Genomic DNA, 27596 nt, shown 5'->3' with positions numbered 1-27596 from the left:
AAATTATAGGGGGATAAGTCTGTTGAGTATACCTGGTAAAGTGTATGGTAGAGTTATTATTGAAAGAATTAAGAGTAAGACGGAGAATAGGATAGCAGATGAACAAGGAGGCTTTAAGAAAAGGTAGGGGGTGTGTGGACCAGGTGTTTACAGTGAAACATATAAGTGAACAGTATTTAGATCAGGCTAAAGAGGTCTTTGTGGCATTTATGGATTTGGAAAAGGCGTATGACAGGGTGGATAGGTGGGCAATGTATCAGATGTTGCAGGTGTATGTTGTAGGAGGTAGGTTACTGAAAGCAGTGAAGAGTTTTTACGAGGATAGTGAGGCTCAAGTTAGAGTATGTAGGAAAGAGGGAAATTATTTCCCAGTAAAAGTAGGCCTTAGACAAGGATGTGTGATGTCACCGTGGTTGTTTAATATATTTATAGATGGGGTTGTAAGAGAAGTGAAAGCGAGGGTCTTGGCAAGAGGCGTGGAGTTAAAAGATAAAGAATCACACATAAATTGGGAGTTGTCACAGTTGCTCTTTGCTGATAACACTGTGCTCTTGGGAGATTCTGAAGAGAAGTTGCAGAGATTGGTGGATGAATTTGGTAGGGTGTGCAAAAGAAGAAAATTAAAGGTGAATACTGGAAAGAGTAAGGTTATGAGGATAACAAAAAGATTAGGTGATGAAAGATTGGATATCAGATTGGAGGGAGAGAGTATGGAGGAGGTGAATGTATTCAGATATTTGGGAGTGGACGTGTCAGTGGATGGGTCTATGAAAGATGAAGTGAATCATAGAATTGATGAGGGGAAAAGGGTGAGTGGTGCACTTAGGAGTCTGTGGAGACAAAGAACTTTGTCCTTGGAGGCAAAGAGGGGAATGTATGAGAGTATAGTTTTACTAACGCTCTTATATGGGTGTGAAGCATGGGTGATGAATGTTGCAGCGAGGAGAAGGCTGGAGGCAGTGGAGATGTCATGTCTGAGGGCAATGTGTGGTGTGAATATAATGCAGAGAATTCGTAGTTTGGAAGTTAGGAGGAGGTGCGGGATTACCAAAACTGTTGTCCAGAGGGCTGAGGAAGGGTTGTTGAGGTGGTTCGGACATGTAGAGAGAATGGAGCGAAACAGAATGACTTCAAGAGTGTATCAGTCTGTAGTGGAAGGAAGGCGGGGTAGGGGTCGGCCTAGGAAAGGTTGGAGGGAGGGGGTAAAGGAGGTTTTGTGTGCGAGGGGCTTGGACTTCCAGCAGGCGTGCGTGAGCGTGTTTGATAGGAGTGAATGGAGACAAATGGTTTTTAATACTTGACGTGCTGTTGGAGTGTGAGCAAAGTAACATTTATGAAGGGGTTCAGGGAAACCGGCAGGCCAGACTTGAGTCCTGGAGATGGGAAGTACAGTGCCTTCACTCTGAAGGAGGGGTGTAAATGTTGGAGTTTAAAAACTGTAGTGTAAAGCACCCTTCTGGGAAGACAGTGATGGAGTGAATGATGGTGAAAGTTTTTCTTTTTTGGGCCACCCTGCCTTGGTGGGAATCGGCCAGTGTGATAATAAAAGAAAATAAAAAAAATAAAATAGAGTATATATCATGTTTCTATGTTATTAAAATTGTTTATAATGTCATATTCAATGAATTGTGATAGATAAATAAGCCATAGAGATGATATTAGCATCATGTTGAAGCATAATAAACTTGCCTTCCTCTTGCCTCCTATGTGTCTTCCATACACCAACAAGAGTCAATAAAGGTAAGTGTGATGTTAAATGTTCATTTATCCATTTTATTAGTGCTTTATATTTATTTGTCATTGTTTTCTGTTTGTATATTTATATTTAATCTTTAAAACAAATATTTTTTGTTAATACTTTTGGCTGTCTGAAACGGATTAATTGGATTCCCATTATTTCTTAAGGGGAAAATTAATTCGGCTAAAGGCTAGCTCACTGGAATGGATTAAAGGAGTTACCCGAGGGTCAACTGTAGCTTTGTTCACCATGCCTGGCGGCAAGGAAGCTCTCACTCCCCGGGAGAATTCTGGCTCTCCTCTTCCCAACTTATAGTTCTAAGACTGATGGAAGTGGATCTGAAGAGGAATTCTGTGGTTTTGAACCATATGGTACATTGTACTATATGGTACAATGGTACCATATGGTACAATGATGCCATATCATACAATGGTATATGATACAATGATACCATATGGTACAATGTACCATATGGTACATTGTACCATATGGTACATTGTACCATATGGTACATAATAACTTATGGTACATTGTACCATATGGTACAGGGTACAGGGACCCTAATGGAAATAAGTCTGTCTGACTTTTTTGGGTTATCCTAGGTTCTCCAAACATATGCTGCTATGTATGATAATCTATGTAACTTCATTTGTGCATACCTAAATAAACTTACTTATGACGCCACACGAGCTTGAGTAAGTCTTAGTTGATGGTACCATAACCCGGTGACCCATGGGCTTTTGATGCCCAAACCAGTACGTATAACTTCAGCAATCAGTTCTTGAGATATGCTGAATAACACCCCTTAGGGGTAATTATATTTATAATTAATTATCCCTTACAGCTCCGTGGTTGTAGAACATCTGTTTCACATTGAAGGTACCTACTGGGAGAAGCTGCGGTAGGCAGAGACAGCAATAAAGCAAGTATCTTCATTGTTGATACAAAGTTAATGTATTGTTCTACAAATTTATTTGACCATAATTTGGTGAGATAAATTATACCATACAAGTATCAACAGGAGGGCATATGAAGAATGAGATAAATCACAGAATGGAAAAGGTAAAAAATTAAAAGCATGAAGCATGATCTTCAAATATTGCAGCAAGGAGAAGGTTGGAGCACAGGCTGGAGGCATTGAAAGTATCTTGTCTGAGATCAAAGTGTGATGGAAATATTATGCAGAGAATAAGGAAGACCACAGAATGGCATAGTCAAATAATGGGAGTGAGTTTCTGCAATGATTTGGTTCTATAGAAAGAATGGAGTAAGATGGGTTGATTAGGATTTGCAACTCTGCAGATGAGATATACAAAACTATACAGTAAACAAACAGAATAATTAAAATAATTAAATAAAATAAAATAATTAAATAAAATAATTAAAAGAGGCGTGGAGTTAAAAGATAAGGAATCACACATAAAGTGGGAGTTGTCACAGTTGCTCTTTGCTGATGACACTGTGCTCTTAGGAGATTCTGAAGAGAAGTTGCAGAGATTGGTGGATGAATTTGGTAGGGTGTGCAAGAGAAGAAAATTAAAAGTGAATACAGGAAAGAGTAAGGTTATGAGGATAACAAAAATATTAGGTGATGAAAGATTGGATATCAGATTGGAGGGAGAGAGTATGGAGGAGGTGAATGTATTCAGATATTTGGGAGTGGACGTGTCAGCGGATGGGTCTATGAAGGATGAGGTGAATCATAGAATTGATGAGGGGAAAAGGGTGAGTGGTGCAATTAGGAGTCTGTGGAGACAAAGAACTTTGTCCTTGGAGGCAAAGAGGGGAATGTATGAGAGTATAGTTTTACCAACACTCTTATATGGGTGTGAAGCATGGGTGATGAATGTTGCAGCGAGGAGAAGGCTGGAGGCAGTGGAGATGTCATGTCTGAGGGCAATGTGTGGTGTGAATATAATGCAGAGAATTCGTAGTTTGGAAGTTAGGAGGAGGTGCGGGATTACCAAAACTGTTGTCCAGAGGGCTGAGGAAGGGTTGTTGAGGTGGTTCGGACATGTAGAGAGAATGGAGCGAAACAGAATGACTTCAAGAGTGTATCAGTCTGTAGTGGAAGGAAGGCGGGGTAGGGGTCGGCCTAGGAAAGGTTGGAGGGAGGGGGTAAAGGAGGTTTTGTGTGCGAGGGGCTTGGACTTCCAGCAGGCGTGCGTGAGCGTGTTTGATAGGAGTGAATGGAGACGAATGGTTTTTAATACTTGACGTGCTGTTGGAGTGTGAGCAAAGTAACATTTATGAAGGGGTTCAGGGAAACCGGCAGGCCGGACTTGAGTCCTGGAGATGGGAAGTACAGTGCCTGCACTCTGAAGGAGGGGTGTTAATGTTGCAGTTTAAAAACTGTAGTGTAAAGCACCCTTCTGGGAAGACAGTGATGGAGTGAATGATGGTGAAAGTTTTTCTTTTTTGGGCCACCCTGCCTTGGTGGGAATCGGCCAGTGTGATAATAAATAAAAATAAATCTTCAGTTTTGCAAAATGAGGTAAACTAACCAAGGAGTGAAGAAAGGTATCTTGAAAAGCTCTGTCTTGGTGACATGTTGCAAGTGTACCTAGTACACGCATGAGAGCAGTCTTGTCCTTGCGTGTGGCCGTGTGGAGTGTATAATACATAGCCAATATGCAGGCAACACTGCTCTCCTGGAGATAAGCTTGGTAAGCATCTGGGGGAGGACCTGTTGGCAATATAAATTAGAATGAGTTTTTCAAAACTGTAATGAACAAGAGCTATACTGCACTAGCATTACATAACTGTAATACTGTTTTGTGAACACATAAAATGACAGGCAAATCTAATTAGTATTTCCTACTTAGACACAAAACATATTACACATGCGATCGTGCATGCATATATGTGTAAAGATAATCATCTTGACTTCGCTTCTTTATTTTTTATTTTTTTTTTATTTAGTAATTTAAGCATACTTACAGAGGTACAAAAAATAAAGGTAAGAGCAGCATGCCAAAGCCACTTATATGCATAGCATTACGGGCTGGCTTAAAATTAACTTAAGATTAACTAAGCAATGATGAAATCAGTGATAAATCATTATTGTAAACAGATAACTATAATGCACAAATGAGTATTATAAAGACAGGTCATATGGTTGCTTGCATTGCTGTACATTCAGTAGAATGGAGTATTCTGTTAGGTAGTGTATTTAAAAAAATAATAAAGTTAGATTGGGTCCTAGGTTTAACATTTGTGTGATATAATTGTGAGTAACATATAGGATATACAATTTATAAGGTTCAGTTATTCAGTATTTATTTGGTTTTGAGTGAGTAAGTGATCTTTGAGTAGAGACTTAGAATTTATAAACAGGTAGTGTTTCTTTTATATTTACAGGTAATGAATTCCAGATTTTAGGGCCTTTTATGTGCATTGAGTTTTTGCATAGCGTGAGATGGACACGAGGAACATCAAAGAGTGATCTGTGCCTTGTGTTATGGTCATGTGTTCTGTTGAGGTTGGCAAGGAGATGTTTGAGGGGAGGGTTAATATCAGAGTTAAATGTTCTATGTATGTAATAGGTGCAATAATAAGTATGGATGTTTTGTATCTAATTTCTTAAAACTTCTTGCTCATGAAGTGCTTCCTTTCATTTCCATGGGGATTAGAATTCTTCCTCTAAAAGTAATGTGTTTTATAGAAGGTGGCTAAAATGCCAAGAGCAAAGGGTTTGTAACCCCATTCTACTGAATCAATTACTAAAAGGAACAAAGAAAGAAATTTTAGAGCAAGGTTGTTTGAATATGAGTGGATTCAGTACAGATGAGAAGAAGGAATTGATGGTTAATGTTATAAATGAAAAGAAGCAGGATATTGTGGCAGGAAGTGAAACAAAGCTAACAGGTGTGGGAGAATTTAAATGGGAAGTAAATAAATAAATAGGAAGTAAATGGGATTAAATTGGGTGTAAATGAAAGAACAAAGGCTGAATGATTACCAATAATATTAAATGATCAACTACAAAAAGAAAAAAAGGGGGTTTAAGTGTTTAAATTAAAGAATTACAAGAAGTAGAATAAAGGTGGAAAGTGAGAAGCAGGTTATATTAAGTGTTTATGTCCCTAGACAGAGAGAGGGAGAGAGATTTTGAAAAATGTTAAAGCGAATTTTTAAGGAGCTTCGAATCAATTGAGAGAATAATTATTCTGGATGATATAAATGCTCAAGTAGATCTTAGTTGCCATTTTGACGTTTTTCAGAGCATAGTTCTAGCTGCCCAGACAACTTTTGTTCCGAGTAGGGAAATTAGATCTAACAAAAATGATCCCAAATGGATGAACAATAGATTAAAATATCTCAATGGTCAAAAGAGAGGCATATATAGGCATATCAAAAGAGGGGATGGGCAGTTAAGAAATCAATATATTCAATTAAAGAGAGAAATAAAAAAGGGAATAAGGAAAGTAAAAAGGGATTATGAGGCTAAGGTTGCAAGGGATTCGAAGACTAACTCAAAAGGGTTCTTTTGGGGAGACAACAGTAAGATTAGGGACAAGATATGCCCACTTAAGAGTAACTCAGGTCAGATCACTGACAGTGATAAGGAAATGTGTTAAATTTTCAATTCTTACTTCCTCTCAGTTTTTACTCAGGAAGATACTAGCGAAATTTCAGAAATAATAAATAATGTAGAACAGGATGATAATAAACTATGCATGATTGCAGTAACTAGTAACATGATCCTCAGACAAACAGAGAAATTAAATGCTAATAAATCCCCAGACCCTGATGAACTGTTTGCAAGGGTGTTAAAGGAATGTAAAGAGGAACTTAGCATACCTTTGGCTAATCTTTTCAATATATCACTATAAACGGGTATAGTGCCTAACAAGTGGAAAATGGCAAATGTAATACCTATTTACAAGGCAGGTGACAGGTCCTTAGCTTTGAACCATAGACCAATAAGCCTTACCTCCATAGTGGGAAAATTTATGGAATCAATAATTGCCGAAGCAATTCGTAGCCATCTCGAAAGGCATATATTGATTAATGAATCTCAGGTATTTGAGGAGGTAGATCATGGTATTGAATATGATATTGTGTATATGGACTTCAGTAAGGCTTCTGATAGATTTCCACATCAGAGGCTACTGAGGAAACTTAAGGCACATGGAATAGGAGGAGAAATTTTTTCCTGGGTAAAGGCATGGTTGACGAATAGGCAGCAGAGTTTGCATAGATGAGGAGAAATCAGAATGGGGGCATGTCACAAGCGGTGCTCCACAGGGGTCAGTGTTGGGCCCCTTGTTGTTCACAATCTACATAAACGATATATATGAGGGAATAAATAGCGACATTAGCAAATTTGCTGATGACACCAAAATAGGCCGTCCAATTCATTCTAATAAGGATGTTAGAGCACTCCAGGATGATTTGAATAGACTGATGCAGTGGTCGGAGAAGTGGCAGATGCAGTTTAATATAGATAAATGCAAAGTTCTAAATGTTGGACAGGAAAATAACTATGTCACATATAAACTAAATAATATAGATCTTAATATTACAGATTGCAAAAAGGATTTAGGGGTTCTGGTTAGTAGTAATCTAAAACCTAGACAACAGTGCATTAGTGTTCGCAATAAAGCTAACAAAATCCTTGGCTTCATAGCAAGAAGTATAAATAACAGGAGTCCTCAGGTTGTTCTTCAACTCTATATATCTTTGGTTAGGCCTCATTTAGATTATGCTGCGCAGTTTTGGTCACTGTATTACAGAATGGATATAAATGCACTGGAAAATGTACAGAGGAGGATGACAAAGTTGATCCCATGTATCAGAAATCTTCCCTATGAGGCTAGACTGAGGGCCCTGAACCTGCACTCTCTTAGAAAGGCATAGAATTAGGGGGGATATGATTGAGGTGTATAAATGGAAAACAGGAATTAATAAAGGGGATGTAAATAGCATGCTAAAAATATCTAACATAGACAGGACTTGCAGCAATGGCTTTAAACTGGAAAAATTCAGATTCAGGAAGGATATAGGAAAGCGCTGGTTTGGTAATAGAGTTGTGGATGAGTGGAACAAACTCCCGAGTACCATCATAGACGCTAAGACGTTGTGTAGTTTGAAAAATAGGTTGGATAAATACATGAGTGGGTGTGGGTGGGTGTGAGTTGGACCTGACTAGCTTGTGCTACTAGGTCGGATGCACTGCTCCTCCCTTAAGTGATGTGTCTGACCTCACTAGGTCAAGGCATTGGCTTAAGCCGGTATGAGAATTGGAGCTGCCTCGCATAGGCCAGTAGGCCTATTGCAGTGTTTCTTCTTTCTTATGTTCTTATGCTGTAGATTGCATAGTAGATAAGTTTAAGGTGCCAGGTAAATGATAATGGTAGTTTCTAATCAAATTATGTATAGATATATATATTTCATGTTAAGTGCTAAACTCATGTGGGTCATTCAGCGCATGATGTGGTGGAAGCATGGTAACATTCTGTGATTCCCTGTGATTCAGGGAAACCGGTTAGCTGGACTTGAGTCCTGGAGGTGGGAAATACAGTGCCTGCTCTCAAAAGGAGGAGTAGGGGAATACTTGCTGTTTGGAGGGATATCTGAGCTGTCGTATCTATGCACCTTTTGCAAGACAATGATACGAGTGAATGATGGTGAAAGCATTTCTTTTTGCAGGTCACCCTGCTTCAGTGGGTGACAGCCAGTATGTTAAAAAAATGTAAAATAAAGAAATTAAAAGTAAACATAGACAAGAGCAAGGTGAAAAGAGTAACAAAAACTCTAGGTAATGAAAGACTGAAGATCGTAATAAAGTTGGTAGAATTACCGACAATGTGTAAAGTAAAAGGACACAAGTGCAACTAATGTGACATTTTTATTGTGGCAACGTTTCGCTCTCCAGGAGCTTTGTCAAGCCGTTACAAACAGTACATGGACACAGAGGGTATATATAGGCTCAGAGTGAGGTGCAATACTAGTGGCAGTGGTAGTAGTAGTGTTGTAAGTTGTAGTAGTAGTAGTAGTAGTAGTAGTAGTAGTAGCAGTAATACAACATGTTAGAACAATTAAGTTGCACGAGTAAAAGGATATAAAAGCTATTACTTGGGTAACATAAAAATAGGTTAGACAAATATTTCTATTGGAGGCTGGATAGAGAAGGCCTGTTTCAATGTTCATTCTCTGTAATGTGCTTTGTGTAGTATTAACAGGAGAGACTATGTGATGGCAGGGTTTACTGTTTTCAGGAGGATTCTTGCTAAGACTTCAGAGATGGTGAATCTGCCTTTATTTTGTTTAATTGTATTAGAAACAGCTATTAGTGAAGATTCAGGGCACTTGCATCTGAGGAAATTAGTTTCTTTGATCACTAATTGGGCGTCCCTGAATTTCACAAGATAATTGGTGGAATTTCGGTGTTGTACACAGGCGTTGTTCAAGTTATCGTTCCTACATGCATAAATGTGTTCATTGAGGCAGGTGTAGAGGTTTTTTGCTGTTTCACCTACATAAATCATGTTGCAGCCTCCACAGGGTATAGTGTAAACCCGTGTTGACTTGTTCGTGGTGCTTGGATTTTGTTCTGGTTAGATCCTTTATTGAAGTGCTGGAAGTGATGGTGACTCTGGTGTTAGCTTGTGAAAGTGCTTTAGAAACATCCAGTGCAACCTGGCTGTTGGGAAGACTTATAACTTTACAGAGAATGAACACTGAAACAGGCCTTCTCTATCCAGCCTCCAATAGAAATATTTGTCTAACCTATTTTTATGTTACCCAAGTAATAGCTTTTATATCCTTTTACTCATGTGCAAGCTAATTGTTCTAACATATTGTATTACTACTACTACTACTACAAATTATATCGCTACTACTACTACAGGTCCGCCATCACAAATCCGGCAATCAGTTATTCGGTTCCTTCAGTTATTCAGCACTAATTTTGGCTAGCATAATTTCAAATTTCCAGGGTCGCCACACCAACCTGCTGCTACTGTTTGGTGGCAGTACTTTCTGCATAAGTCATTCCAATTTCTTTTTCTCCATTTATTGTTTTAACCTGCTTACTTTTAGCCCTAGCCATGGTTCCAATGAATAAAAGAAATGCTTCTCATTATGCAAAGCACCTACACAGTACATTATCCATTAAAGATAAGGTGGCTTTGAAGCCACTGTCAGTTGCCATGAGCTCAGTCTCATGAAGCAGGAGAATATGCTTTATTATTACGCTAATATCAACACTACAGCTTATTTGCCTATCACAATTGATCTAATATAACATAAGAAACAATATAAATAACATAAAACATGTTAAATACTCCAGAATGAATAATATTTGGCATAACACCGAGAAGTTTGACAGAGTTATGAAGAGGATGTGGTAAACAAATACCATTCTCCTATCCTTGTCTTGGTGGCTTATATTAGAGAAAACGGAGTATAGCACAGGGCTAACTATGATATACACTCGTACTCCACCATAAACCTGAAACAAAAAAGTTATTTTCTCTCTATAGATTATCACACATAGCAGCATATGTGTAGAGAACCTAGGATAACCCCAAAAAAGTCAACGTGGCATATTTTTAGTACCTGGCTTGGATTAGCCATATATGATTTTTGGTAAATATTCGATTCCCAGCCAGGGTAGAAACATTAGGCGTGTTTCCTTACACCTGTTGTCTATGTTTACCCATCAGTAAATGGGTACCTGGGTGTTAGCCGACTAGTGTGGGTGTTATCCTGGGACACTGACCTAATTTTCTTGAAATACTCAGCATAACAAGTGCCTTTCTATACAGTAGTATGTCACTCGTATTGTAGATAGTCTTAATGACCCTGGTGTAGTAGATAGTCTTTTTAGTATGATAATAAGATGTTATCTTCATTATAGAATAATAAGAAAATATTATAACATTTATATTATAATAATAAGGTAAAAGGACCCCAATGGAAATAAGTCACTCTGACATTTTTGGGTTATCCTAGGTTCTCTACACATATGCTGCTATGTATGATAATTCTATGTAATTGTATCTGTGTATACCTGAATAAACTTACTTACTTACTTACTGATGTCAGCTAAGCCTGTATACCTTGTACATGTATGTGTAGTAAATAAAGATATTATTATTATTATTATTATTATTATTATTATTATATTATTTTCTCAGTTGTTTGTTGAGTTATCTTATTCAATCTTGGGCAATGTATGAGGGAAAGATACTTCTTCAAGTACACCAAAAATGAAAGAAATCAGACCATAAATACCGGAGTTCACTTCTCAGCCATTAGCGGCCGCTTAGCGGTATATTTTTGTATGGTTGTTATGGTTATATTCTCATTTTCTCGGTCTCATTTAATAGAATGAAAGATATATTACAGAAATAGATATGATTTTGATTGCTTTCATGACGAAAAGTACCTTGAAATTGCGCTTACACTAGCGAAAATGTTCTATTCTTTAGCGAAGCTCAAGAGTAAACAAATGACATCACCGTCCAATACCTGTCCGCCTGCCAGTCCAAATTCCAGTACGGACTCAAGAATGGATTGACATTATTTATACAATTATTACAATAATGCAGCAGTCTGCATAACAGTAAATCTTCTATTTTTTGTGAATAAAAATTCCAAATGGTAAGCAAGAGTAATAATATAAGAGGGGCCTGTAGCCGTGACTAATGAACAGAGAAAATGTTATTTTAGTGCCAGGAATGTCTGCATTGTTTATTCTGGACCCTATTTTGAAATTGGCATCTGTTGAAATTTGTGTGAAATCTGCCAAATTGCCAATTTCTGACCACTTTATTGGGTAGTTGAAATAACTGAATGGGTGGTTTCTTGTACTCAGTTGACAGACTAGAAGTAAATAAGTTTATTCAGGTATACACAAATACAGTTACATAGATTATCATACATAGCAGTGTATGTATAGAGAACCTAGGATAACCCAGAAAAGTCAGACAAAGTGACTTATTTCCAGTACCTGGCTTGGGCTTGCCATATGTGATTTTTGGTAATGTATGAAGGAAAGATGATTCTTAACGTACAAAAATAAAAATGACGGACGATAAATAAGGGAGTTCACTTCTCAGCCATTAGCCGCCTCTTTGCAGTATATTTTTGTATGGTTTTTATGGTCGTATTCTCATTTTTTGGACTCATTTGATATAATGGATGATATATTACACAAATAGACATAATTTTGATTGCTTTCATGACGAAAAGTACCTTGAAATTGAGCTCAAAGTAGCGGAAATGTTCGATTTTTGCCGATGTTCAATGAACTGTGTAAGTCAAGTTGGTTAATTTTATTAAGTGTATTCAAACTTAACCACTCTGTAATTCGGCAAACTCAGTAATCCGGCACACTACAGGTCCCAATGATGCTGGATTTGTGATGGAGGACGTGTACTACTACCACTAGCATTGCACCTCACTCTTAGCCTATATATACCCTATGTGTCCACGTACTGTTTGTAACGGCTTGACAAAGCTCCTGGAGAGCGAAACGTTGCCACAATAAAATTGTCACATTAGTTGCACTTGTGTCCTTTTACTATACAAGACTGAAGATCAGATTCAAGGGGAGGAAAGTATGGAGGAAGTGGATGTATCATATTTAGGTATTTGTGAGTGGACATATCAGTACAGTGGACCCTCGTCTAACGATGGCATCGCATAACGTTAAATCCGCTTAGAGATACATTTTAATGCAAAAATTTTGCCTCGCCTAGCGCTAAAAAACTCGCTCAACGCGATTCGTTCGAGACGCATCCATGTGCGGCCTGAGCCAGTCTCACTTGTTCCGTGGGTGGCAGTGTTTACAAGCCAGCCTCCGCGGTCACATCCAAGCATACAATCAGAACATTTCGTATTATCACATCGTTTTCGGTGATTTCACCTGCAAAATAAGTGACCATGGGCCCCAAGAAAGCTTCTAGTGCCAACCCTACAGGAATAAGGGTGAGAATTACTATGGATATGAAGAAAGATATCATTGCTAAGTATGAAAGTGGAGTGCGTGTCTCCGAGCTGGCCAGGTTGTATAGTAAACCCCAATCAACCATCGCTACTACTGTGGCCAAGAAAACGGCAATCAAGGAAGCTGTTCTTGCCAAAGGTGCAACTTTGTTTTCGAAACAGAGATCGCAAGTGATAGAAGATGTTGAGAGACTGTTATTGGTGTGGATAAACAAAAAACAGATAGCAGGAGATAGCATCTCTGAAGCGATCATATGTGAAAAGGCTAGGAAGTTGCATGAGGATTTAATTAGAAAAATGCCTGCAACTAGTGGTGATGTGAGTGAATTTAAGGCCAGCAAAGGTTGGTTTGAGAGATTTAAGAAGAGTAGTGGCATACATAGTGTGATAAGGCATGGCGAGGCTGCCAGTTCGGACCACAAAGCAGCTGAAAAATATGTGCATGAATTCAAGGAGTACATAGACAGTGAAGGACTGAAACATGAACAAGTGTTTAATTGTGATGAAACAGGCCTGTTTAGGAAGAAAATGCCAAGCAGGACCTACATTACTCAGGAGGAAAAGGTACTCCCAGGACTTAAGCCTATGAAAGACAGGCTTACTTTGTTGATGTGTGCCAATGCTAGTGGTGATTCCAAAGTGAAGCCTTTATTGGTGTATCACTCTGAAACTCCCAGAGCGTTCAGGCAAAAGAATATCCTCAAGGCTAATTTGTGTGTGTTGTGGAGGGCAAACAGTAAGGCATGGGTCACTAGGGAATTTTTCTATGACTGGTTACACCATGCATTTGCCCCCACTGTGAAAAATTACCTAATTGAAAATAAATTTGACCTTAAGTGCCTCCTGGTATTAGACAATGCTCCTGGTCATCCTTCAGATGTGGCAGAGTGACTTTCTGCAGACATGAGCTTCATTAAGATCAAGCTTTTGTCTCCTAATACCACTCCTCTCCTGCAGCCCATGGACCAGCAGGTCACTGCAAACTTCAAAAAACTGTACATAAAAGCTCTGTTTGAAAGGTGATTTGTAGTGACCTCAGAAACTCATTTGACTGTAAGAGAGTTTTGGAGAGATCACTTTAATATCCTCAATTGTGTAAACCTTATAGGTAAGGCTTGGGAGGGAGTGACTAAGAGGACTTTGAACTCTGCTTGGAAGAAACTGTGGCCAGAATGTGTAGACCAAAGGGATTTTGAAGGATTTGAGGCTAACCCTGAGAAGCGTATGCATTTGAGGAATCAATTGTGGCATTGGGGAAGTCCTTGGGGTTGGAGGTTAGTGGGGAGGATGTGGAAGAGTTGGTGGAGGAGGACAATGAAGAACTAACCACTGATGAGCTGCTAGATCATCTTCAACAGCAAGAGGCCACACCTGAGGAAACTGCTTCGGAGGAGGGGATAGAGAAACTGAGGAAGTTGCCTACTTCAAAGATTAAGGAAATATGTGCAAAGTGGCTTGAAGTGCAAACCTTTATGGATGAAAATCACCCTCACACAGCTATTGCAAGCCGTGCTGGTGACTATTACACTGACAATGTTGTGAAACACTTTAGGAAAGTCATAAAGGAACGAGAGGTACAGGCCTCTATGGACAGATATGTTGTGCGACAGAGGTCCAGTGACTCTCAAGCTGGTCCTAGTGGCATTAAAAGAAGAAGTGAAGTAACCCCGGAAAAGGACTTGCTACCTCAAGTCCTAATGGAAGGGGATTCCCCTTCTAAACACTAAGACCATCCATACTCTCCCCTCCTCCCATCCCATCAATCATCACCAGATCTTCAATAAAGGTAAGTGTCATGTAACTGTGTATGTCTTCTTCAGTTTGTGTGTATTAAAATTAATATTTCATGTGGTAAAAAAATTTTTTTTTCATACTTTTGGGTGTCTTGCACGGATTAATTTGATTTCCATTATTTCTTATGGGGAAAATTAATTCGCCTAACAATAATTTCGCCTAACGTTGAGCTCTCAGGAACGGATTAATAGCGTTAGGCAAGGGTCCACTGTATATGGGTCTATGAAAGAAAGAATGGGTCTGGAAAGAAAGAATACTGATGAAGGAAAAAAAAATACTAAGTGTATGGTGGTCCCAACACTTTTATATGGTTATGAAGCATGGGTTGTGAATGTTGTAGCAAGAAGGGAGCTGGAGACAGTGTAGATACCATGTCTGAGAACAATGTGTAGTGTAAATACTATGTACAGGATTTAAAATTGGAAGATGGTGTAAGGTGGCCAAGAGTATAATTCAGAGGACTAAGGAGGGGTTGTTGCAGTGGTTTGGACATTTTGAAAGGATGGAGAGGGACACAATGACAAAGAGAGAGTATAAATCAGGAGTGGAAGGTAGGAGGGGTAGGGATCATTCCTGGAATGGTTGGAGGGAGGGGTAGAAAAGGCTTTTGAGTGTTAAATTGGAATGAGTGGAGACTAGTGGGTCTTAATGGACGTGCTGTTGAAGAGTAAAGTAAAATATGTGAAGGGATTTAAGGACACCAGTTAGCTGGACTTAAGTCCTGAAGGTAGGAACGGCAGTGAAGGAGGGGTGGGTCTGTTGCACCTCAAAAGGCCAGATGAATTGTGATGTTAGAACATTCTGACAAGGAAGCAAATGAATGAATGATGGTAAATTTTTTTTTTTGGTGGGAGAACACTGATCAGGTAAAAGAAATTGTTATTAATTTTGTTATGTAACAGTGTGATGGCTTGTGTAGTGAGAACATTATTGAAAAAAAGATTTTCATGTAAAAACTGGCTAGCTTTTGTTCGTGATGTTACTGTCTTTCACTGAGTTAATGAAGTCACTTGAGTACTTTAGATGTGACTGGCTTATGGTATACCAGTGGTTTCAGGCAAATAAGATATTTCTTAGCCAAGCCTGTAGCATGCTTCACAACATGAAACAATTTAAGAAGATGCTATATCTCTTACCTAGCACCTAAGACCAATCAGGCTTTATGAGTTATCTAAAAATGCACAAAGCCAACATCCCCCAGAGGCTTATCACTTTAGGTTGGCACGTACACTAAAGAAATACCTGTCTAACCTACTGTACCACAAGCCAGTCACACATGTATTGTGGTGACCTTATCAACTAATTGAAAGACATTACAATCACTTGAGAAAAGTTTTCAATTTTTTTTTTTATTATTAGCACACTGGCCGATTTCCACCAAGGCAGGGTGGCCCGAAAAAGAAAAACTTTCACCATCATTCACTCCATCACTGTCTTGCCAGAAGGGTGCTTTACACTACAGTTTTTAAACTGCAACATTAACACCTCTCCTTCAGAGTGCAGGCACTGTACTTCCCATCTCCAGGACTCAAGTCCCGCCTGCCGGTTTCCCTGAATCCCTTCATAAATGTTACTTTGCTCACACTCCAACAGCATGTCAAGTATTGAAAACCATTTGTCTCCATTCACTTCTATCAAACATGCTCATGCATGCCCGCTGGAAGTCCAAGCCCCTCGCACACAAAACCTCCTTTACCCCCTCCCTCCAACCTTTCCTAGGCCGACCCCTACCCCGCCTTCCTTCCATTACAGACTGATACACTCTTGAAGTCATTCTGTTTCGCTCCATTCTCTCTACATATCAGAACCACCTCAACAACCCTTCCTCAGCCCTCTGGACGACAGTTTTGGCAATCCCGCACCTCCTCCTAACTTCCAAACTACGAATTCTCTGCATTATATTCACACCACACATTGCCCTCAGGCATGATATCTCCACTGCCTCCAGCCTTCTCCTCACTGCAACATTCATCACCCATGCTTCACACCCATATAAGAGCGTTGGTAAAACTATACTCCCATACATTCCCCTCTTTGAATCCAAGGACAAAGTTCTTTGTCTCCACAGACTCCTAAGTGCACCGCTCACCCTTTTCCCCTCATCAATTCTATGATTCACCTCATCTTTCATAGACCCATCTGCTGACACATCCACACCCAAATATCTGAATACATTCACCTCCTCCATACTCTCTCCCTCCAATCTGATATCCAATCTTTCATCACCTAATCTTTTTGTTATCCTCATAACCTTACTCTTTCCTGTATTCACTTTTAATTTTCTTCTTTTACATACCCTACTAAATTCATCCACCAACCTCTGCAACTTCTCTTCAGAATCTCCCAAGAGCACGGTGTCATCAACAAAGAGTAACTGTGACAACTCCCACTTTATGTATGATTCTTTATCTTTTAACTCCATGCCTCATGCCTCTAGCCAAGACCCTTGCATTTACTTCTCTTACAACCCCATCTATAAATATATTAAACAACCACGGTGACATCACACATCCTTGTCTAAGGCCTACTTTTACTGGGAAATAATCTCCCTCTTTCCTACATACTCTAACTTGAGCCTCACTATCCTCGTAAAAACTCTTCACTGCTTTCAGTAACCTACCTCCTACACCATACACCTGCAACATCTGCCACATTGCCCCCCTATCCACCCTGTCATACGTCTTTTCCAAATCCATAAATGCCACAAAAACCTCTTTAGCCTTATCTAAATACTGTTCACTTATATGTTTCACTGTAAACACCTGGTCCACACACCCCCTACCTTTCCTAAAGCCTCCTTGTTCATCTGCTATCCTATTCTCCGTCTTACTCTTAATTCTTTCAATAATAACTCTACCATACACTTTACCAGGTATACTCAACAGACTTATCCCCCTATAATTTTTGCACTCTCTTTTTTCCCCTTTGCCTTTATACAAAGGAACTATGCATGCTCTCTGCCAATCCCTAGGTACCTTACCCTCTTCCATACTATATCCCAACCTGCTTTTAACATTTCTATCTTTATCCCATCAATCCCGGCTGCCTTACTCCCTTTCATTTTACCTACTGCCTCACGAACTTCCCCCACACTCACAACTGGCTCTTCCTCACTCCTACAAGATGTTATTCCTCCTTGCCCTATACATGAAATCACAGCTTCCCTATCTTCATCAACATTTAACAATTCCTCAAAATATTCCCCCCATCTTCCCAATACCTCTAACTCTCCATTTAATAACTCTCCTCTCCTATTTTTAACTGACAAATCCATTTGTTCTCTAGGCTTCCTTAACTTGTTAATCTCACTCCAAAACTTTTTCTTATTTTCAACAAATTTGTTGATAACATCTCACCCACTCTCATTTACTCTCTTTCTACATTGCTTCACCACTCTCTTAACCTCTCTCTTTTTCTCCATATACTCTTCCCTTCTGGCATCACTTCTACTTTGTAAAAACTTCTCATATGCTAACTTTTTCTCCCTTGCTACTCTCTTTACATCATCATTCCACCAATCGCTCCTCTTTCCTCCCGCACCCACTTTCCTGTAACCACAAACTTCTGCTGAACACTCTAACACTACATTTTTTTTTTTTTTTTTATTATCACACTGGCCGATTCCCACCAAGGCAGGGTGGCCCGAAAAAGAAAAACTTTCACCATCATTCACTCCATCACTGTCTTGCCAGAAGGGTGCTTTACACTACAGTTTTTAAACTGCAACATTAACACCCCTCCTTCAGAGTGCAGGCACTGTACTTCCCATCTCCAGGACTCAAGTCCGGCCTGCCGGTTTCCCTGAATCCCTTCATAAATGTTACTTTGCTCACACTCCAACAGCACGTCAAGTATTAAAAACCATTTGTCTCCATTCACTCCTATCAAACACGCTCACGCATGCCTGCTGGAAGTCCAAGCCCCTCGCACACAAAACCTCCTTTACCCCCTCCCTCCAACCTTTCCTAGGCCGACCCCTACCCCGCCTTCCTTCCACTACAGACTGATACACTCTTGAAGTCACTCTGTTTCGCTCCATTCTCTTTACATGTCCGAACCACCTCAACAACCCTTCCTCAGCCCTCTGGACAACAGTTTTGGTAATCCCGCACTTCCTCCTAACATCCAAACTACTAATTCTCTGCATAATATTCACACCACACATTGCCCACAGACATGACATCTCCACTGCCTCCAGCCTTCTCCTCGCTGCAACATTCATCGCCCATGCTTCACACCCATATAAGAGCATTGGTAAAACTATACTCTCATACATTCCCCTCTTTGCCTCCAAGGACAAAGTTCTTTGTCTCCACAGACTCCTAAGTGCACCACTCACCCTTTTCCCCTCATCAATTCTATGATTCACCTCATCTTTCATAGACCCATCCGCTGACACATCAACTCCCAAATATCTGAATACATTCACCTCCTCCATTTACTCTCCCTCCAATCTGATATCCAATCTATCATCACCTAATCTTTTTGTTATCCTCATTACCTTACTCTTTCCTGTATTCACTTTTAATTTTCTTCTTTTGCACATTTTTAAACCTACCCCATACCTCTTCAACCCCATTGCCTATGCTCTCATTAGCCCATCTATCCTCCAATAGCTGTTTATATCTTACCCTAACTGCCTCCTTTTTTAGTTTATAAACCTTCACCTCTCTCTTCCCTGATGCTTCTATTCTCCTTGTATCCCATCTACCTTTTACTCTCAGTGTAGCTACAACTAAAAAGTGATCTGATATATCTGTGGCCCCTCTATAAACATGTACATCCTGTAGTCTACTCAACAGTCTTTTATCTACCAATACATAATCCAACAAACTGCTGTCATTTTGCCCTACATCATATCTTGTATACTTATTTATCCTCTTTTTCTTAAAATATGTATTACCTATAACTAAACCCCTTTCTATATAAAGTTCAATCAAAGGGCTCCCATTATCATTTACACCTGGCACCCCAAACTTACCTACCACACCCTCTCTAAAAGTTTCTCCTACTTTAGCATTCAGGTCCCCTACTACAATTACTCTCTCACTTGGTTCAAAGATTCCTATACATTCACTTAACATCTCCCAAAATCTTTCTCTCTCCTCTACATTCCTCTCTTCTCCAGGTGCATACATGCTTATTATGACCCGCTTTTTGCATCCAACCTTTACTTTAATCCACATAATCCTTGAATTTAGACATTCATTTTCTCTTTTCTCCTTCCATAACTGATCCTTCAACATTATTGCTACCCCTTCCTTAGCTCTAACTCTCTCAGATATTCCAGATTTAATCCCATTTATTTCTCCCCAGCGAAACTCCCCTACCCCCTTCAGTTTTGTTTCGCTTAGGGCCGGGACACCCAACTTCTTTTTATTCATAACATCAGCAATCATCTTCTTCTTGTCATCTGCACTACATCCACGCACATTCAAGCATCCCAGTTTTATAAAGTTTTTCTTCTTCTCTTTTTTAGTAAATGTTTACAGGAGATGGGGTTACTAGCCCATTGCTCCCGGCATTTTAGTCGCCTCATACGACACGCATGGCTTACGGAGGAAAGATTCTTTTCCACTTCTCCATATACAATAGAAGAAATAAAGAAGAACAAGAGCTATTTAGAAAAAGAAGAAAAACCTAGATGTATGTATATATATATATGCATGTGCGTGTCTGTGAAGTGTGACCAAAGTGTAAGTAGGAGTAGCAAGATATCCCTGTTATCTAGCGTTTATGAGACAAAAAGACACCAGCAATCCTACCATCATGTAAAACAGTTACAGGTTTCTGTTTCACACTCATCTGGCAGGACGGTAGTACTTCCCTGGGTGGTTGCTGTCTACCAACCTACTACCTACCAATTTTTATTGATCCATAATATACACTCTAAAGTAAAAACTGTGTACCTGCTCTGTAACTGTGGACTTGAGCCAAGTCCCTAAGCTCCCTTTCCAACCAGAGTCTGAAAGTACTTGTAGTTATAATAGAGACAAAGCAGAATGCTTCAAGTATAAATCAGCATAATACTTCCTTTTATGACAACTCAAAATAACCAGTTGCCTTATAAAACAACTGAAAATTTTTGGCCAAGCAAATATCCTTTTAACCCCTTAACTGTCGCAACCCCCAATCCTGAGGTGTCTCCTGGTAAAGCAAAATTTAAAAAAGAAACAAAAAATTATTTGTTCTCATGAAATGATAGAGAATCTTTTCCCGATTGTAATGATACCAAAAGAACGAAATCCTGATGGAAAACTGACGGAATTATGCTCTCGCGAAGTTAGCAACCTCGGCAATATTTACAAGTCGATGATTTCACCCACTTCGAGGCCTATTTTCGGCTAATTCCATTGTTCCAGTTGACCAAACTCATAGTTATTTCTTTAGAACTCCGTTTTTTCTATCAATTGAGTACAAGAAACTGCCCATTTACCGATTTCAACTACCCAATAACGTGGTCAGAAATTTGCAATTTGGCCAATTTCATGAAATTTAAAAAATATGACAATTTCAAAATAAGGTCCAGAATAAACAATGCAGACATTCCTGGCTCTAAAATAACATTTTCTTTGTTCATCAGTCATGTCTCCAGGCCCCTCTGATATTACTCTTGCTTTCTATTTTGAATTTTTATTCAAACAAAAAATAGAAGATTTACTGTTATGCAGACTACAGTGGACCCTCGACCAACGATATTAATCCGTTCCTGAGAGCTCATCATTAATCAAAATTATCGTTAGTCGAGTTAATTTTCCCCATAAAAAATAATGGAAATCAAATTAATTCGTGCAAGACACCCAAAAGTATTGAAAAAAAAAAAATTTACCACATGAAATATTAATTTTAATATACACAAACTAAAAAAGACATGTACAATTACATGACACTTACCTTTATTGAAGATCTGGTGATGACTGATGGGATGGGAAGAGGGGAGACTGTGGATGGTGTTAGTGTTTAGAAGGGGAATTCCGTTCCATTAGGACTTGAGGCATCAAGCCCTTTTCCGGGGTTACTTCCCTTCTTCTTTTAATGCCACTAGGACCAGCTTGAGTCACTGGACCTCTGTCACACAACATATTTGTCCATAGAGGCCTGTACCTCCCGTTCCTTTATGACATTCCTAAAGTGCTTCACAGCATTGTCAGTGTCACAATTAAACACTTGTTCAGGTTTCAATTCTTCACTGTCTATGTACTCCTTGAATTCCTGCACATATTTTTCAGCTGCTTTTTGGTCCAAACTGGCAGCCTCACCATGCCTTATCACACTATGTATGCCACTACGATTCTTAAATCTCTCAAACCAACCTTTGTTGGCCTTAAATTCACTCACATCACCACTAGTTGCAGGCATTTTTCTAATTAAATCCTCATGCAACTTCCTAGCCTTTTCACATATGATCGCTTGAGAGATGCTATCTCCTGCTATCTGTTTTTCATTTATCCACACCAATAACAGTCTCTCAACATCTTCTATCACTTGCGATCCCAGTTTCGAAAACATAGTTGCACCTTTGGCAAGAACAGCTTCCTTGATTGCCATTTTCTTGGCCACAATAGTAGCGATGGTTGATTGGGGTTTTGTGTACAACCTGGCCAGCTCGGAGACACGCACTCCACTTTCATACTTAGCAATGATCTCTTTCTTCATATGCATAGTAATTCTCACCCTTTTTGCTGTAGGGTTGGCACTAGAAGCTTTCTTGGGGCCCATGGTGACTTATTTTGCAGGTGCAATCACTAAAAACGCTGTGATAATATGACATGTTCCGATTGTATGTTTGGATGGGACCGCGGTGGCTAGCTGGCTTGTAAACACTGGCCACAAGTGGACGCGTCTCAGACGGAACGAATCGTGTTGGTCGAGTTTTTTAGCGCTAGTTGAGGCAAAATTTTTGCGTTAAAATGTATCGCTAGTCGGATTTAACCCCTTCAAGGTCCAAGGCCAAAATCTGAAGTGGTGCTCCAGTGTCCAAGAAATTTTGAAAAAAAAAAAAAAAAATTATTTTTTCTTACAGAATTAAAGAGCATATTTTTGTGAAGGTAATAAGACAAAAAAAAAATTCTGATCAGTACTTATTGAGATACAGTGCCAAGAAGTTTGTCCAAAATGATGTGGTGGCAGCAACATCGATGAATTCCACATACGCGCATTACTTTATTTCGCGGTTTTTGTAGTTTTTTCTTTTCTTTTCCAATCTTTTTCTTTTCCTACTAACATTTGGGGCCTGAGAGACCAATACTGTATATAATGTATATATATAAACTCACTGTATTGAACACAATAACCGCACTAAAGTTATTATCATATTATTGTTTACCACTGTTGTTTATTACAATAAACATGCACAAATCTTGTATAATACTAATGTTCTATCATATATTTACATATTTACAATCACTGGACATGGTTTTAGAACTGCTGGAGCTTGTGGAACTCCTTGAAACAAGGCACCATGCACAGAGGCACCTTACATTCCTCACACATGAACCGAGTGTCTTTGCGTCTTTGTTGCCATCGTTTTGTTTGTGCACAGACGATGCATCTCTTCTGAGCAAATTTCTTCTGAGTTGAAGGAAGCTGTGTTATGAAATGATCACCTTCCCTCCTCAAATGCTTGGGTATATCCTGAGGGGTTCGAGGGCCTTGTTTTATAGCAGGTGTTCTTACCTGGTACTTCATTATGAGTTGTCTGATAACAGACAAACAAAATTCACCATACGGTGGTCTGTTGCCAATCTTTATTTGGTACATATTATATGCATTGAGCATTGAAATGTCCATGAGATGGAAGAAAAGTTTCATGTACCACTTGTAACTCTTACGAACACAATCAACAAAACCAATCTGCATGTCACATTTGTCAGCCAAGCGCATGTTTTGTGTATAATCAATCACTGTCACTGGTTTTCGAATATGTTCATTAGTCAGTCGATCAACTTTGCCACTGTCTTGCATTTCATTATGGTGAATGGTTGTCAACAATGTGACATCTCGTTTGTCATGCCACCGTAATGCCATGATGTCATTGGCAGTAAACACCTGCACGTCATCACCACGCGCACCTGCGTTGAGCCTGAGCATGTGTTTACGATTAGAACGCACTGTGCCACACACATCTGTCTTGTTCACTCGCATGAAATCACTGAGTAATGGGCTTGTGTACCAGTTATTGGTATATAATGTATGCCCCTTACCAAGATAAGGTGCCATCATGTTTCTCACTACGTCACCTGAGATACCCAATAACATCTTGGTATCTTTCAATGTTTTACTTCCCGTGTATACAACAATATCCAACACCAGGCCACTGTCACAGTCACAGAGTACAAACAGTTTTATACCAAAGCGTTTCCTCTTGCTCGGTATATACTGCTTGAATGACAGTCTACATTTGAACAAAATCAAAGACTCGTCAATTACAAGATTCTTGAATGGATAAAAGTATATGCTGAACTTTTGTTTGAGATACATGAAAAAAACAGGTTGGTAGACAGCAACCGCCCAGGGAAGTTACCGTCCTAGTGAGTGTCTGTAATTGTTTTACATGATAGGATTGCTGGTGTCCTTTTTTCTGTCTCATGAACATGCAAGATTTCAGGTACGTCTTGCTACTTCTACTTACACTTAGGTCACACTACACATACATGTACAAGCACATATATACACACCCCTCTGGGTTTTCTTCTATTTTCTTTCTAGTTCTTATTCTTGTTTATTTCCTCTTATCTCCATGGGGAATTGTAAGAGGCAACTAAAATGCCGGGAGCAAGGGGCTAGTAACCTCTTCTCCTGTATATATTACTAAATGTAAAAGGAGAAACTTTCGTTTTTCCTTTTGGGCCACCCCACCTCGGTGGGATACGGCCGGTGTGTTGAAAGGAAGAAGATTTCTAATCTTGTATAACCTGTCACTTCTGTCAGGCCTGGTTTTATCAGAGAAGTGCAACATACGTAACAGTAAGATAAACCTGTTCACTGGGATGATTTCACTGAAGACCGGGGTAGAAATTAGCCGATCTGTGGACCAGTATGCTTTTATATTATGCTTATAGACATGAGGCATAAGCATTATTGTTGCAAAAAGCAAATACATTTCTGCAACAGTTGTCTCTTTCCACCTGTGTAGTCTTGACTGTGGTGATATGATCGTATTTGCCATGGTGTACTCAAAATACTTATTACTTTCCCTGACAATAGTTTCCATCAATGGCTGGTCAAAGAATAATTCAAAGAATTCCAGTTCATTGGTCGTGGTTCCAAGGGGACAAGTAGGTAGAATTCCACTTTGAGAGTCATCAAAGTGGTGGGGCTTGGGAACAAAATTGGGATTTTGCTGCCAATCCCAGATACGGTTTGCTGGTGGATACTGGACATCATAGGCTGGTTGTGCGGGTGGTTGTGGTTGTGGTGGGCTGGTGGCTGACGCTCCGCTTTGTCCTTGAACTGAGTCAGCAGCGTGGGTCCCAGCCTTGGCTGGTGAGTCATGCATGGCGGTGCCACTACCACCACCACTACCACCATCTACTGATGCCTGTGGTCTATCCATGCCAAGTGTAGCCACATCATCCTCACTATCACTATCTAAACCTGGTGTAGGGCTACGGGATGTACTCCGGGATGTACTCTGGGATGTACTCCGTTCCCTGGGCACAGCATAGGGTACACTACCCGAGTGCATGAGGCGGCGCACATACCGACGCTTCACTGGTGAATATGATTCCTCACTATCACTACTCGAATGATCGTCAAGCGCAATAAAATCACAATCCACGTCATCATCATTACTGAAGTCAGAGGCCTGGCCACGTGAAAATATTAGTTTTCTCTTGCGTTGAGGTACAACCGACCGTGAGTTACGAGTGCCCACACCAGAGGTAGAAGGTTGAGGATCGTCAGGGTTTTCTGCACTATTATTGATATCCTGGTCATTCCTTTCGGTCACTAACTGATCAAAGCCATAGAATTCATCATTTCCACTTCCATCAGTGTCAGAACTATCAGATAGGAAGAGGAGAGTCCCAATTTTCCGGGGAGTGAGAGCTGACTTGCGACGAGGCATGGTGAACAATGGTAACTGAGCCGGCGTTCCCACAATGCTATGCGGGCGCCTAGATTTTTTGTTTATGGCGCACACCCACCATGCAGACCCGTTCTCTCACATGTAGGCCTATGAGCGCTTTCTCGCTAAATTTGACGGCGCTAGAATTTTGGTGTAGATCTATGGTTTGGACACTCAACATGAAGCTGTAGATCTATGGGACAGACCCTGAAAGGGTCTGTCGAGGGTCCACTGTACTGCAATACTGTAATAATTGTACAAATAATGTCAACCCATTCATGACTTCATATTAGAATGGCTAGTTGGACATTTATTGGAAAATGACATCAATTGTTTACTTTTGAACACCGGCAAAAATCAAACATTTCCCCTACTTTGACCTCCATTTCCAGGTTCTTTTCATAGTAAAACCAATGAAAATCACCTCTATTTCTATAATATGTTTTCCATTCTATCAAATAAGACCAAGAAAATGAGAATACAACCATAAATACTATACAAAAATGCACCACAAAGTTGACGTTTTAATCCAGAAACACGGTCGGAGCTTTTTTTTCTCATTATGCACTGCGTGCTCCAGAATTTTTTTTATATGGTGCACACTGACTACACAGACCCATTCTCTCACATGTGGGTCTACCAGCTTTCTTCTGCTTGATTTGAAGCCACTAGAATTTATGAGTATATATACGTTAAACACGGTGGCGCATAAGAAGTATATATACGACAGAAACAGTCAAAGGGCTAAACTAGTTCAGAAATGTGTAACTTCTTTATAAGAATATAATAACAACATTCTGCCAAACATCGATATTCTGGTGACAACCTGATCTTTTTGCACTCTATGACTGATCAAATGCTCCAGATATGTTTTTTGAGTGCTTCAAAACATGTACAAGGCAAGGGCAAAATAAGGCACAGAATGTGCTCAGGAGAACAGCCACTTTTCCAGTTCCCCTGCCAGCTACATCATTGGTTTACATACCCTAAAAACTACTAGACATATGTACAATATATATTTTTATATATGATACCTTGTACTTCTTTTAACTTCCCTTCCCTAATTGTGTGGCCTCATGTATGATTTGTACAAACCTTGTACTATAATTGAATTCAGCTACTGAAAGACTCGGATAAATCTACAGACTAATTAATTTTTTTAACTGGCTAGTCTAAGTCCAAGGAAGAGTTATGCTCTTTACTAACAGAATAACATTTGTACTTGCCAGAATGTTCAATAATGGTGATGGCAGATTCTCTCTCATCCAGTGGTAACTTGGCATTAAATCTTCTCACATCATCATCCACCATCAAAGACACAAGAGCAGGCAAAAATTTTGTGACAATTTGGGGGTCCAGTTTAGGTTCTCGGAATAACTGTCAATTGATGATTCCAAATTATTTGTATGCTAAAATTATGTTTTTAAACATTAAATAAAAATTCAAAATGTTAGAACTTTATTAAAAGTTTATTAAAGCTACAAAACATATTCCATCATACACATAATTAGCTTATAATGAATCACTATTAAATGCAATATATAATTTTTAAACACACTGTCTCCCACTGAAGCAGGGTCACCCAAAAAAAGAAGAAACACGCTCACCATCACTCACTCGATCTCCATCTTGCCAGAGGTGCAATGACATTACAACTCAATTATCTCTCCAAATTGCAACATCCACACCTCCAGGACTCAAGTTCAACTAGCCAATTTCCCTGAATCCCTTCATAAATATTACCTTGCCCACACTCCAACAGCATGTCATGTCAAAAAACCACTTGCCTTCACTCACTTCTATCTAACATGCTGACACACACAAACATTAATGGTCCAAGTTGGACTGAAATGTTGGCAGAAGTTTAATTCTATGTGCAGCTTGTTTGTGTACTGTTCCAGTCATGGTATTGTGCCTTTTTATTCTTCACACACACCTGCTGGATGACCAAGCTCTTCAGACACAAAACCTCATTTGCCCCCTCCATCCAACCTTTCATAGGATGACCCCTAACCCTTCTTCCCTCCAATACAAATT

At 39.5% G+C, this 27596-nt stretch overlaps 1 protein-coding gene across 1 annotated transcript in view; it reads right to left on the bottom strand.

The window, feature by feature from the left end:
• Positions 1–27596, bottom strand: part of NELF-B (negative elongation factor B) — a gene marked incomplete at its 5' end in the record, with an annotated part of 239586 nt that overhangs the window by 76456 nt on the left and 135534 nt on the right. The window contains 2 exon segments of the mRNA XM_070087477.1: positions 4243–4424; positions 26786–26936. Of these exon segments, the coding sequence (XP_069943578.1) occupies positions 4243–4424; positions 26786–26936 (333 nt within the window).

This window comes from Cherax quadricarinatus, chromosome 22 (genome assembly GCF_038502225.1).
Source record: "Cherax quadricarinatus isolate ZL_2023a chromosome 22, ASM3850222v1, whole genome shotgun sequence".
Classification (NCBI taxonomy): domain Eukaryota; kingdom Metazoa; phylum Arthropoda; class Malacostraca; order Decapoda; family Parastacidae; genus Cherax; species Cherax quadricarinatus.
Note: the sequence above shows the minus strand (reverse complement) of the source record. Positions and strands in the feature narration are given on the sequence as shown.